The 15,128-nt window shown below is 45.5% G+C and overlaps 1 protein-coding gene and 1 long non-coding RNA gene across 2 annotated transcripts in view; one reads left to right on the forward strand and one right to left on the reverse strand.

Annotated features, from left to right (window-relative positions):
• The window catches only part of LOC116941320 (uncharacterized), a 44,515-nt gene that overhangs the window by 22,921 nt on the left and 6,466 nt on the right, over positions 1-15,128 (forward strand). The window contains exon 2 of the long non-coding RNA XR_004402669.2: positions 11,509-11,601. This is a non-coding gene — a long non-coding RNA (uncharacterized LOC116941320). The remainder of the gene's footprint in view (positions 1-11,508; positions 11,602-15,128) is intronic.
• CLINT1 (clathrin interactor 1) overlaps positions 12,159-15,128 on the reverse strand; it is a 40,549-nt gene continuing 37,579 nt past the window's right edge. Inside the window, exon 12 of the mRNA XM_032952271.2 lies at positions 12,159-13,909. Within this exon, the coding sequence (XP_032808162.2) occupies positions 13,839-13,909 (71 nt within the window). The 3' untranslated portion in view covers positions 12,159-13,838. The remainder of the gene's footprint in view (positions 13,910-15,128) is intronic.

Consider the following 15,128-nt stretch of genomic DNA (forward strand, 5'->3'; position numbering starts at 1 on the left):
TTTTGGGACGCAGCAAAAATGCAGCACGCACACACGCGCACGCACACACACACACACGCAGCTGTGAATGCCTAGAGAGCGAGATTAAAATTCGGTTTTTTTTGGTTGTTGTCGATGTTGACGTTAAAGCTCGTTCGCCAGCTACCTACTTCAAGTGTCCGGGCAGCTGCATACTTGACAAAGAAAACCTGGAGTCCTGCTATCTGTATTTGCTATCCAAATAAACTGCATAATGCCGCGTGGGGGCCCCGGGGTTTAGATTGCTTCCTGTTTTCCGTTGCTTGGCCCCGTGTCAATCGTGAGCAGGAAGGGCTGAAATGGCCTCGCTCGCAAAGGAAGCCTTTAAACCCTCTCCGGTATCCCTTCGTGCGGCAGAGCACGAAGCACCTACGGATACCTGCTGCACTTCCCGCCGGAAAAGCTGCAAGGGTTAGAGAGAAGGGGGCTGTGGAGGGGCCCTCAACGGCTGCGGATTTTCTAAAAATGGCCGCCCACAGATTTTTTTGTTGTTGTCGAGAATTTGCACGGCCACAACCCCACCGAGCAACCACCGTCAACCCAACCTCCTCCTCCTGCTCCTTAAAGCTTCCTCCACTTGTCCCATTCATGGCGCGCAAGCTGAAACAACAAACCGGGGTTTCCTGGCCGTGGTGCCCGGTCCCGCCAAAAGCGATGGTCGGTCCGTGTATGAGTATGATGAATGCTCCATAGGCCATGACGCAAATAGATCCCCGCACAGGCAGAAGGGGACCCCACGATCACTCCTCTTGATTGTGAACTTTTGCTTTGTGGGCTTTTTGTTGTTGGTGTGTGTGTTGTTGGCCTGCCAAAGCTATCGCCCTAATGGCTACAAATGGCATGGCATTAATTGCAAAAGGGGGCAGGGGGACCTTTGTGACGTGGTAAGGCGATCGTTGATCACGTACTACAGAAGAGAATAGAAAAAAGGGGCGCACTGCTGTGCCACTTGTTAATATCCAATTAAATAACAAATGAACTTTGCAAACGTAACAAAAAGAAACGCACGCACAAAGGTGTTGATTATTTATATGTGTGCGTGTGTGCTGACTTAATGCTTTCGTGACTGCAGGAATTAATATTATTGGGTCTTTCGGTAAAGTCACGTAGATAGGTTCAAAGAAAATGACAAAAAAATAACAATTGAACCTATCTACGTGACTTTACCAAAAGACCCAAGAATGTGCGTGTGTGCTATTTGCAAAATGTTCGAAATGCATTTTGGCAATTTTTGTGACATAGTTATCAAAGGAAGTAGCAAATATTTGCTTGTAATTTATGGAAAAGGTGGATGACAAAAGAATTCCAAAAGTGAAATAGAAATACGTGTTATTATATACATATTTTTACCAAAATTGCCACGCGATTTCAGACGTTGCATACTATTTTAAAAGTCCGCTATGTTCCGCTGCCAATGTGTCGACACGAGTGATAAAAGCACTGATGCAGGAGTCGCCCAATCCTCCACACCTTCCACAACCTCCCCCTTTACCTTCCGTGAAACCTGCCCGGCACGCTCCCCCACTCCATGCCTCCTCCTCATCCTTCCCCATGAACGCCCCCCGCCCCCCACCTGCCTCACCAAACCCCCACCCACCCTTTGCTGCCCGATTCCGAAACCCCCGCAACTTCACTCTGCTCGTCGCCTGCCGTTGGCTTGGCGTCAAGCGGATTACGTGATTAATTGGCTCGGTGGAAAGCGATCCTCCCTGCGCCATATGCCGCCGATTTTTAATTTCGCACAGAATTAAGAGGCCGCTGGGCCGATGGCCAGTAATGCCCGGGACCGCCGACGGTGCCTGGCTGCCGCCCTGCACGTGAGCCGGCTGGAAGCTCTAACTACCGGAGCGTTCATTAGGCGCCGAAAATGCTGGGGCTGTTGGGATCGCTCGCCCCGCCAGCCAGCCAGCCAACTCGGCATCGCAAAATGTATTACTTTCTGTGCGTAAGGCACTGTGCCTGTTTTTTTTCAATGAGTTCAGAACGCTTGTTGTGATTAAATAATTAATAAAATACAGTTTTTACTGTAATGTGGGGATTGAACAAAAGCGATCGCGATATATTTATGCTGTGAAGACTTGGAGGAATAAAATTGAATAATAATAATTATTATCCATCCATTATCATTACTTCATCCATGGTCAATCCATTGCTGGATGAAGCGGTTGGTATAGTTGACTTGGTATCTTTGGCTGTTGGGGCATCACAGTTCCCTTTCCTGAGCTCTTTCTGCGGGAGATGTAATTCGTTCCGATTCGGTCATTTGTGAGATTTAAACAGTTTGGACTGTCGAATCGCACAAAGACGCACACTGCGTGCACGCGAATGGCAGGATGGCGCAACCGCGCTTCATCGTTTGACAGTCGATGGCACGCAATAGTACGAATTAAATGCCCCACAAGCGACCGGGCGCTGCAAAACCAAATCCCAAACAAAGCCACCGAGAACGGGAGGTCCGCTTCGACTGTACGGGGCAGACGAGCTCTGTTTATATCGATCCCACGTAGTGTCATATTAAGTGTCTCAATTCACGCCAGCTTTGTACGCAGGAGGGACAGAGGGAGTAAGAGGAGTAGTAAGGGGGGGGGGGTGCGAGAGTGGAGCGGGGATGGCGGCCAGTGGGGGTGTTGGTAGTGGGAGGGGAAGGCGGGCACCGGTGGCGGGAGACAACGGCGGGGGACGTAGGGGTGAGAGGAACTGGGATGGGGAGAGCAGGAGGAGGTGGTGGTGGGAGTGAGCGGGCGAGTGCAAGGAGGAGCGGGTGGCGGTCGGGAGGGGGGTAAGATGGGAGGGGGTGGCCGCGACACCGCGGAGCCGGTCGGAAAACGCGCCATATGGACTTTTCACACCCCGCGCCCATGGTGTGTTCGACCACTGCTGTGCCCAAACCCTGTAAATAACACCGTCGTTCCTCGGAGTGGGCATTCGTCGCCCTTCACGACTTTGGCCGCCAAATAGGAAGGTTTAATCTCACGGACGAACGGTGCCTGAAGTGGAACATTAATCCCCCACCACCCTTCCGGTGGCGAGCCCGCGCCGGAGAAATTAGAGTGGCGTTGTACACTTTTTTTTCTAATCAAATTTATATCTCAATTAAACTTTATCGACCCGCGCACGTGTGTCCTCTAAAAACACTGCATTCTTAACTCAAGGCCGGATAGCAACTTATTCTCGCCTCGCTCGCATCAAAGACTTTCCACTGCTCTCTGGTCTCCTTCCCGAATGGTGTGAGAAACACTCAATTTAAATTACGTTGCCTTTCATAAACAATTGAAGCTTCTTTCTGGCCGAGCGCACGTCTGTTTTTATCATTGTAGCGATACGCATCAAATAAACATCTGCAAACAAGTTTTTTTTTTATCCAATGCATTTTACATACATAAAACTTTTGATAAGTTCTGAATATAAGGGTTAGGATGGAATATGTACAAGAAGCAACGGGGCCAACCATTTCTCAATTTGCAAAGTATGAAATGAAGTGAGTTTTCACAGCTGCACTCTGGAGGTTTCATATAAAAATTCACAGGCGATAAAATAAATAAATAAACACATCCATAGTTCACGTAAAGACACAGAGTTTCACAAAGAATATTCAAGCAACAGATAACTGCCAAAACAGTCATACTGTGCCGTCTACAATCTCTTGAGTCAAACGAAGGTAACCAACAAATTAACTCATTGAGAGGCACCGCAGGACAACACGGGATCCAGAGAACACGTGTGATTGAAGCCAAGATATTTTTTGGGGGGATTAAGGCAGCGTGGGCAGGTAGACCCACGGAACTTCCATGTGTCTATCACTCATTGAGTTATGGAGCCAGTAGAGGTGGGGAGGACGACAGAAAATCTGCAGTCTTCTGTTACCCCATATGTACAAGCTCAGCACTTTTGTAAATCCACTGCTGGATGAGGACCTCCCCACGCTGCGCGGGTTTGCCATACTTCACAACGCTCGTCAGTGCGGGCTGAAGGACAAAGGGCCATCAAGTCTGTTTCAGACGTCACTCGCCACTGACGTTAGCCGTGGCCGGGAATCGAACTCAGGTGTTTGGGATAGCACAGTGGACTGCTCACTATGCCACCATTCCACTTTCCGTATTACTTGCGGGACTGCATTATGTTGTGGATTTTTTCTTGGTTTAAGAAGTATCAGAAGATGACATGAATAAATATACGAAATACAAACAAGCATAATTTGATGGTCCCCATGTTTAAAGCAAAGTCCCTTATGGGTCATTCAAGGTAAGTGCGAATGAAAATGTAAAATCACAACATTATTTAGATAAATATGCAATTATTATGTTATCCCTCAATGTCAATAAGTTGAAATCGCTATTTAAATGTCGCAAAATTGGAAACTTCGGCAATAAAGTTGAAAATTCAGATATGCCATGTCGATTCTAGGGTTCAACTTTTAGGCTTGGTGTCAAAACATTGATCTCTGCCTCAACGCAGCATGGGATTCACTTGCAAAAAACGTAACTACTGTATCTCTCGCGATATCATTTACTGGCAGACAACTACGGAAGTAAGCACTGGCTGTTGAACATTCACCCCTGGACATGAAAATTCATGTTCAGGGGTGAATGGAGCTGATCAATATCATCGTTACTACCGGCACTGGGAATTCTAATTGGAATCTCCATTGTTGCTCTGCGATGTCCTCTCATAATTCCCGATGGAGCCAGGGGTTGGAAGAGGTGGGGAGGAGGCAGGGAGTAGTGGTGGTGGGGGGGCTTGGGTTATGTGGTGACGTTGGACCCGTGGATATACAAAGCATGCTTCATCAAGCCATCCAAGGCTCCACATTCCTCATGTGTGGGTGCATTCCCGACGTTGACATGGCAAGAATTTCAAATCCCTTTGCAAACAATCCAAGGAGTTCCCCCCCTCCCCCCACCAAGATTAGGGAGGATATATCCACTCTGGAACTGAGGCCCACGATTGACAAGTCCGATGGTATCGGGAGTTGTAAACTCACGGCGAAGTCACTGGAAATGATTTAATATCTTTCTACTGCGATCTCAGAAGCATTTGCCAACACCAAGACCTCACATTAAGTTTGCCAACAGAAATGGCTGCATGCGTCCTGCTCTTATTTCATTTGAGAACACATTTTGGCAATTTGCAAACTATTGTGAAGAGGGGATTCATTGCATAATAATCATAATAATTGACAGGTCTTTACATGAACCCACTGCCCGATGAAAAAATCCTCACCCCATGTTGGTCACTGAGGGTTGTAACCATATTTCACCACGCTGGTCAGTGTTGTGTTGGTGCAGTTGGGGAGCATAGATGTGACAACCTAGAAGTACCATGCAACAATTGATTTTACTGTACTGCTAACTGATGCACAGAGTGTAGCTGGCACCCTAGAATACTGCTATATATGGTGGTCACCCATCAGAACACTACTCAGGTTAAACCCTGCTTAGTTATTTAGATCTGACGAGTTTGGTCGTATTCCAGGTGATTTGGTCACGGATCCATTCAGTGAAAACTAACTGTGCTTATACTTCATACAATACACCTCAATATTGTACAGTACATTCCCACGAATAACTGTATGGTGATGCAAACCAATGCATTCAATGTGGTTATGATCATCGGATAATTTATACAATGTAAGATACAATTACATCAACTGCCAGATATTACATAAAAAAGCGACATGAAACAAGTGGTGCAAAATCATCTTGCGAGCAATTGGCTGCAAAGTTTTTTATTCTATCGTTTATAAGAGGTTCAACTTGTTGCAGAATCGGAGATCTCACAGCGCCTTGCAGTTGCGACATGTGCGTATGCGCATGAACTAGGGCAGTTGCATTACGAAACTCTTGAGAAATTAATTCTAGATTTTAAGCTTTCGTAACTGCAAGGATTCATACTCTTTGGTTCTATTCGGTAAAGTCACGTGGGTAAAATAAAATGAATGAAAACAACTAAATTAAATCACGACGTTTCGGAGGCAACACAAGCTTCCGTCTTCAGGTGGAAACCGTCACGGCAAAATTGCTTGATACAGTCACCTACGTGACTTTACCGAAAAAAAAAACAAAGAAATTGCTATGGTTTGGCGTGACCTTCAATCAGTAGCGGTGAGACTATGACTGCTGCCGATGATTAAATACAGGCTGCGTATGAGAGTGTACGTTTAAACTGGCAATCTATCTTAATATAAAAAATATAGCAGCTTCAGTATTAGAGGTTTAAACAATGTCTCCTGCTGCATGTCAAAATGCCTGCAAGCTCTAGAAACGATCACCTTGCGCATGAGAACATAGAGGGCGCTCGTGGGTTCAATCCCGACCCTGAAGCCGAAATATTTGGAGTTTGCATTCTCTCCCCGTGGTCGCGTGGATTTTTCTCCGGGTCCACTCGGTTTTTCCCACCCCATTTCGAAACAAACTCGCGTTTTGGGTATTCGACTGCTATACATTTCCACGTGGCAAGCCACTTCGTTGAGCCATCATTTGTGTCCAGGTCGCTTCTGAATTAACAAAAAAAAGAGCTGTATAGCTCAGTGGGCCTTACCTGGCAAAATGAAATAAAAGACAGTTTAATGGTTTAAATTAGTACAAGAAAGCAAGGGAGCAGGCAAGGCGGCATTGAACTCGCCGCCTTACGCGGCTCAATAGGCAGCACCGAAACGAGCCTGGACTCCTCTATTAAGGCTCGGGGCTTTTAACGGATCGGAATAAACGGCACATCACGCCATAGCACACCGCGTATCGGCAGGGGAGTTGAGCGGACGTGTTGATGATGCAGGTGAGCTCGCGAATGTCATACCGCCACCGTCTCCCCCCCCCACCCCCCCTCGTTTGTTAAAAAGCATTTCTGAATGTATTTCTTTTTTTTGTTTTGTTTGACAAGGTTAAGTGAGTTTTAAAAGTGCTGATGTAAAAAAAAAGAATGTGCGTTTGAATTGATTTAAGCTGATTTAATATTTTTTTTGTTTGCCGTAGCAGTGGTAACTTGAGTCTGTTATAAGAGGAATTAGTGGTGGGTAGTATGACAGCAAGCTGGTGGTCATCAAGGCATAACTTGAAAACAAATTATATGCAACACAGGACACAACAGTACTATGGATAAAATAATGAAGTATTTTTTTTATAAAAATACAAGATAAATGGATCAATAATTATCCAGCAGGAAATTCAGTCATGCTGAGTAAATAATAATAGTCATAATAAATTATTATACACACGTACATTTAAAGTAGTATATAATTGTTAGAGGACTGTAAATGTATGCTCTCATGTTTATGTAGTGGTTGATTTCACTGGGACAACTTGTCTTTCTTCCAACCCCACTTTATTTACAGTTCTCCACATGTCCTCAATGCTCCACAGTTCCCTTGTTGCCATAGCTCACTTGCCGTGCTTCACTCGACTCGCTCGCCGTCTTTGTCTCTCCAATCTCTACTTCTCCATCAGTTCCGATGTCTCTGTGCTTCCCCCACTACTGGCTGCTTCGTCTCTGCTCCCCGCTCTCCGCTATCACCGTGTTCTCTCTACTGTTAACTGCTTCGTCTCTGCTCTTTGCTCTCCGCTATCACTGTGCTCTCTCCACTGCTAACTGCTTCGTCTCTGCTCTCCGCTATCACTGTGCTCTCTCCACTGCTGGTTACTTCTCTCTTCAGCTGCTCCACATCCTGCCTCGTCCAGCCCCCGACTCCAACTCCCGTTTCTCCTCGCGTCTCCCCAATTTATCCCCGCTCTCATTACACTCCAATTAATTAACCCGCGTCCTAACAACGCTCCTCGTGCCCGTGCGCCTGTTACCTCGCCAGACTTCAAGACGCCACTTCAGCCCTGACAAAAACACCAGCCAATCACAGCCTTCTTTGGCTCCCCCAGCTTAATTGGCCCAATCGTTACCTCTTCGTCCCAATATGACCCCTTACTATCCTGCTCCCGGGCAAACTCACCAATTACCCCCATGCGCCTATTTATTCCACTACATCTATATTGAATTCAAATGAACCATCAACATTGATAACGTATACACACAAATATAAAAAGGCTTCAAGGTTAACCTGCACAGCTCTGGATTTCTTTTTTTATAGGTGAATTAAACTTACTGTATTCTTCAAGAAATTGCCCTGCACACTTTATCCCCATCATTGTTGTAATTAATTAACGGTGGAGGAATATAATTGCTTAGGACATGCATACGTCTGCTTCAACGTCCTCATCACTTTTTTCACTGGCTCGTGTACATTTTAAAAGTCTCGTGCGCCACTCAACGTACACTTCTGGGTGAGGCACAGATAACCTGGACATTGCATCTGCTTTAACATGTTCCCCCACCAGAAACTTCATCACAACTGTTCACTTCCATCTTCCAAATACCCAGAATGCTTTGCACAGCTGTGTCGTCAACTCGCAGAGTAGTTGCCAGATGTTTATATTTCCACTTTGCACATTTTTTTAATCAATGTAATTCTTTAATGATGAAAACATACGTATAATAAATTTACAGCACTTTGTAAATCCACTGCTGGATGAAGGCCCCTCACCCCCTTCCCATTGTGTTGATCATGTTTTTTCTTACCAAACTTCGCCACACTGGTCAGTATTGATGGCTGAATGGGTGGAAGCGGTTTAAATATTACTTGCTGATGATGTTAGCTGTGACCGGAACTCCAGCTCAGGTCACCAGGTTCCTAGTCCAGTGCGTTAACGACTGTGCCACTGTTCCACCTGCTTTACTATTGTCGAGAGCAGCGGTGCTGAACATTTGCTGCAGCCTTGTACCCCTTTGGTTCTCGATAGTTAAACAAATGATGTTAATAAATACATAGAAGGTTTGATGAAACATGTAGTTGTACATATGTGCCCGTGCTTAATTTGTATTTCGATTATTTACCGTCTAAAAAAAATCATCCGGCCATGTCTCGCACACCCAGAAAGGGCATCTCGCACCCCCAGGGGGTGCGTGCACCCCAGATGAAGAAACAGTGGTCTAGATAAAAAAAGTGCAGGTTATCCATGAAGCAACCTTGTGAATTTTTTTTTAAACATGTATGGTGACCCGACCGACGGGGTTTCAAAGGTCCACACGAGATGCAGCACGCGTGGGTCACTTATGAATAATGCCTTAATAAATGTCCAGGTGAGACATTCAGTCGACGTTGTGAGCCGCCTGATTTTTTTTGCAAGTGGTGTTTTGAAAGACGGCGCCACGTTTAAACGCATCCCATTCGTGGATAAGAACGTCGATGAAACACCGATCAAATAATAACTGAGAGCGCGGCACTATGAACCCAGCTGACCAGCGTTTGATTCTGTGCCACGGCTGACATCAGCGGCAAATTGTTTCTCACTCGGTTCTTCAACCTGCACGGACCAACGTGGTGAAGTATGGTCACAACAACCCCATAACAGGCACATCATAGGGAGACCTTCACCATACGGCAATAGATTAATACACAATGGCATCAGTGAACGTTATTATATAACTGAACGACGTTACAATGACGACAGAAAACCCCATAAACGCAACTCAACGAAAACAGCACGAACAAACGATGCCACAGTGGCTTGTAACAAACACAAGAAAAACACGTGCTGCTATGTACAGGCCTAAAGAAGCACCCACGATTATCCCGAAAGAGCGAACTTTCGTCCAACTGTTTAGCATAACACAGTAGGCCACTATTTGCCAGGGTGAGGTTATGAGCTGTTGGCTGCCACCACCACCCCCACTGCTCTCTATGCCCCCCCCCACCCCCTAAATAAACAATTAAATAACCCAAGAAAGGAAATATAAACAAACCGAAGTGAAAGTGGTCGGTCGCACCGGCCGACGCTGCCCGTTCAGACTCCATGGGAGGCGTGCTCTGGCCAGGGGTGTGCCAGGGCCGCGGAGCGCCCGAACGGCAAGAGGCCCTCTTCCTCATTAAATCGCAATTTGGTCGACTTGTAAAAGGGGGCGGCTGGCGAGGAGCACAACTCGGAAGGGGGCCTGGTGGGCGCTCCATTTGCCAGCCACTAGCGCCATTTACCGCCATATGTTTGGCCCTGCCCAAACGCAGTGCTGCAGAGAAAAGGGGTCGTGTCACCATATGCGAGGCACGAAAACTTGGGAAAGACTAATGACTTGGCACCAAGGCCTGCTTTTTTGGCTGTTCAATTATCAGAGAAAGCTGGCCTCCTTGTTTTGTGCTATGTGTAATTAATCACATCCTTCCCTTAGTGCGGTGCGTTGCAATGATTATTAATTTTATTCTGCATGTAATGGTTTTGACCCAAGAGTCTGAGCTAAGAAGCTGAAATGCATGATGTCTTGCAGGCTTTCTTTCAACGCATCAGCCTTTCCGGGCATGGGAAGAGGGCTTATTTTATTTTTTTTCCCGCTCGTTTCCTTCGAAATTGAATGAGAGAAATAAGTTAGCTCGCTGTTACAAAACAAAAGCAAAAAAAATAACGACAACTTCCCCAACCATTCCTTTCCGGTTATGTCACCAGCAAAACAGCGCTTCAGTATTTTTCACGTATCAGACGGATGTACGCAATATCGCTTACACAATGAAAAAGTGTGTCAAAGTGAAATTAGATAAATTGCATTTTGCCTTGTGACCTCAGTTTAAATAAAACAAAAGTCAGTGCTCACATCTAAACCTCAGGTTGAGTTTCAGGAAAAGACAACGCCAAAAGCAGAGGAAATTGATAAGCAATTGAGCGTTGGGTAACATTACAACAAGGTCAGGCGTTTGAACTCGGAGGATTTCGCGACCAATATCATCCATTATTATGGAAGGTCAGGAATGCAAATGCACAACTTCCTACACTCGCGCAGCACTGGCAGAGGATGCCCCATTAACGCAGTCGTCCACTGAGTGATTCGAATGTTCTCTCTGATTATTTATATACATATTTTGTTTAACATTCAACCCCCCCCCCCCCTCAATTGTTTACCCCGATTGTCCCATCGGTGGTATGTCACGAGACGGACCATACATTCGGATCTCTCGCAGAGCAGTGCAACCCTTCGTGTTTGAGAACGGCCCGTGGAAGTGGATATCACAGAGCTGCATCCGAGATCATTCCTTTCAGTGACCCCTGCTCGACACAGTGGAGGGCAGCACTTGCCCACCTGCTTTGCCACTGTGAATATTTTTGTTTGTCGCATGACAGTAATATTGCTATTTTAATTTGTACAGCCACGTTTAACATGGTGTTTTGTGCAGTCACTTGCGACCGGGCTGACACCATCGATGCACTATCCTGAGAGCCTGGTTTAATCACTGGCAGGATTGAAACCCAGGTTCTCAGTGGTGCTGGCTCAGCGCCCTACCTGGTTTCAATTCCGAGGCTTTCAGCAGGGCAAACCACCCATCCGCAGCTTGTTATTTATTTTAAAGTAACCTCATTCACGTGCAAAGGTAGGAAGAAGAGCAGCGGTGTATTTTAAGCCAGTTAAGTCTTTAACGAGACATCATTTCTCTTTCTCCGAAGAAAGTTGGTGCGTTTCTTTTTACAGGCTGTGGCTATCTGCAGGTGCTTCCTCTGCCTCCTGTTCCCAAGGCTGTCCTGGCTCCTGCTGTGCGGCCGCAATCAGCACAAGGACAGCGAGGTACAGGCAGCGGGCAAGGCACACAGCGAAAATATTGCGTGTGAAGGCCACTGCGATTCATGCCAAGCAACTTGCGCTGCCACTCTTGCTTCTGACGTTCTCATTTTGCGTCTTCCCCTGTCCGCGGCCAACATATCTCATCCCACCCACACTGCCACCATTCCATCACCCTTTGAAAGTTAAGAAAAAAAGGTGACCTAACCAACCCATTAAGCAGAGCCTTATATATTACCTTGAGGTATCATGCAAATGTAACCGGGTGGGAAATTCAGGGCTGTAGCAAAGTGAAGGGCCAGCCACACACACACGCACGCACACGAACACATACTCTTGGAGGATACGTAGGGAAATGAAGAGTGAGCTCAGAGCAGTATTTTACATAAACTGCTCTGTTCATGTATTGTTAATGGAGTAGGCTGCTAGGCAAATATGGCCATTATACGATATAAATCGGATGTTTTTCATTGCGCGAAATCAATAAGTAATTAAAAGCAGGTCAAGCTTTTTCGGAGACGTCCAGCAATGGATGTTCATAAAGCAGTCCTGTTTGCAACACATTCATCATTTTTGAATTTTATTCTTTACAGTAATCACCACGTCAACAACACAATGATTTTACTTCGACATTTTGTATTTTAGCTACGAGCTAAACAAGTTAAAGAAGAAAAAAACCTGCTAGTGTTACATTTGGAAGGAATTTCTCAAATCCCTGTCCTGCAAAGAAAAGTAATTTGACCATACGGTAACCAGTTGTTTAATATATTTATTTTTGCATTGTCTTATTATGTCAGCTAAACTTTCTGATGCTACATTAACAATTTATAACCATAATTATTAAGATGGTATAATATTGCCTGCATATTACTTGGCAGCAAAAGAGGATGTTGTTTTCCATTCCAAAACTAACACACAAACATGTGTTTTTTATTATCCATACTAGTTTGTGGTTTTTCGAGGATCCCGTTACTGTTAAAATTAATAATGCTCTCAAGTTGATTTCAACTGGCAAAGTAAACTTTGGAACATTGTGCTGCAATATTCACCAAACCATCACAAGACACAACAAATATATATTTTTAAACGAAACTAGCTTTAAGAAAAGACTTGCAAAGCACAATCCCATAATAGCACGGCATGCCAATAGCCCTTACTATTCCCTTGGTCTCGGATAGAAAGTAAACAACTTTTGGATGCTATGAACATAATAAATTCCTAGTTCTTATATTTCCGAGGCTCATTGACAGGAATGTGATTATAAATGTTGCATTCTCAATTGCTCCATCTCTCGATCATGTACGCGGCGGTCTCGGCAGAGTGTATTACTGAAGAACAGCACAGGTCCAATTAGCATTTGTTCAATTTGTTATGTACAATTTAAATAAAATGCCGGCTTCACCACTGTCACTCCACCACAACGAAATAATTAAAATAACACATTCGCCATTAAAAAAAAACACATTTTAGACAACTATATCATACTACATGGGTCAAATATTACTCGAAATGGTGTGCAGCAAAGGACAATGCAGCAAAAGCCACTGTTGTACGGTACTTCTATGTTCCCACTATATGTACCCCGCCTTCACCAACCCACACTGACCGGTGTGGTCAAGTATGGTCAAATAGCCCTCGCGAGTCACACGGTTGTGGGGAGGACCTCATCCCGCAGCGGATTAAAAACAAAAAGGGCGAGAGCTATGATGTAAAGTGCCGATAAAAAACATCATCAGTAAGGCAAACTCAAATATCCCGAGACCAAACAAGTGCATTGCATAAACGTGGCTGGCGCGGTGACTGTGGGACGTTTGCGTGAACGTACGAGTTGGAGGCGGGTGAGAGGTGGGTTGACGCTAATTTTGCTGGGTGGTGGTAGTTTTAATTTTGTCACATCTGCCAATAACTCATCCGAGCCTCACCGAGAGACCGACAATGGGCAGCCAATGGGCAGTCTTGGCAGTCACGAGAGCGGATCGATTTGGCTGTGTATGGTGCAGGCTGCAGGGCGGAGTTTTTTTTGTTGGTCCTGTTTAATGCGGATACTGTAAATTGCCATGCAGGCGCTTTCACCAAAGTGAAGCCCTCCCTTCCACACAGCGGCGGCCGCAGTGGTGTGGTTGGTGGTGGCAGGGGTAGTGTGGCAGGGTCCCACCCCTTGTTCGTGATTGATGGCTGGACTCAGGCAAGGTCAGCTGACAGGAAGCCAAGGGGCAGGGTTAGAGTTCGCTTCCCCCATACCTTTATTCCCCGGCTGCAGCTGAAGGTGATTTATGGCTCGTACAGCGGATTCCGTGGGGGCCCGTTCGTGCCTCTGTTAAAGAAAGAGGATAGAGGAACGGAGGTGGGGGGGGGGGAACGAGGGGGTGGGGGGGACAGAAAAAGGGAGGAAAAAAGAAAGGGCCTTCACTTCATTTTCAAACGCTGCAACAAAAAAAGTGATTGAGGAGAGTCCAATCAAATAACGAAATGTCACTCATCGGCGGCGTGCACAAATGGGTTATTATAAATCACCGTGTCAAAGGCAATGGGATGATTTCATATAGAGCCCTGCTGAAATATTGGTGTATTAAGTTACAGCATGCCGGTTCTAATATTACAAAAAAGGCCCAAATGCAGGAAAACGCATGTTTTCTAGGGAGAAACTCGCAGGAAATGTGTGAAAGATGACTGAAAAAATAGAAAATAAGGAACCTCACAAGTTAAAACGTGTATTTTCCCCATTCTTCACTGTGATTAATCCACATTATTCTAAATGTAGCTTAATGTTCACGGCAATTGACCCCATTACAGTGATTTTCAAAACGTAATAAGTCATTTGATTACGTTTAATAAATATATTTTTATGGTATGAAAAAACAAGGTAATACAACTCAATTTTTCCACTTCTGTTTGCATCACAATAGCATCACGAGCCACTATTGAAAAAAAATCAAAATTTCTTTCAAACTGTTTTAAAAACAAAAATCCCATAAAGCACCGGGTGAAAATAAACACTTCCGTTTTCACAAGCTCCCAGGTGCCGATGGCCATGTGCTTTTTTTTACAGTTACACGAATTCTCCACAAAAGCCCCTTCACGAAAAAAAGAGCAGAGGACCGGGCCCCCCCCCCGCCTCCGTTCACTCGCCGTGGCTCAGCCTCGTACATCACTGTCGCGTTATTCGTGACAAAGCCGTTTATCAGTGCGCCTTTTTGGCATCATTTGAGCGGCTGGAGGAAGCAGATATGATATCCCATAGTGGGGAAACCTGGGAGGCACAAGGTCTGGGTTTGAGACCCCCCCCCCACCACTGAACGACAATTTGGGCCGTTAGCGACTGGATGCGATAGTTGTCCAAAAGGAAAATGTCGATAGGGGCGTAGAACGAGGCACCTTTGCACCTTTAAACTTTTATGTAATGCCGTCATTCCGTACTGACAAAAGGTGTGGGGGGGGGGATAAGAGAAAGTCTAAGCTATCTTTCTCTGAAAGTTAACAAAAAAAAAGTGGCTTTAAGCAGTAACAGCTGAGCAAAAGTGATGAGATATGAT

This window comes from Petromyzon marinus, chromosome 11 (assembly GCF_048934315.1).
Source record: "Petromyzon marinus isolate PM22_M1 ecotype Great Lakes invasive population chromosome 11, UKy_Petmar_22M1.pri1.0, whole genome shotgun sequence".
NCBI classification, from domain to species: domain Eukaryota; kingdom Metazoa; phylum Chordata; class Hyperoartia; order Petromyzontiformes; family Petromyzontidae; genus Petromyzon; species Petromyzon marinus.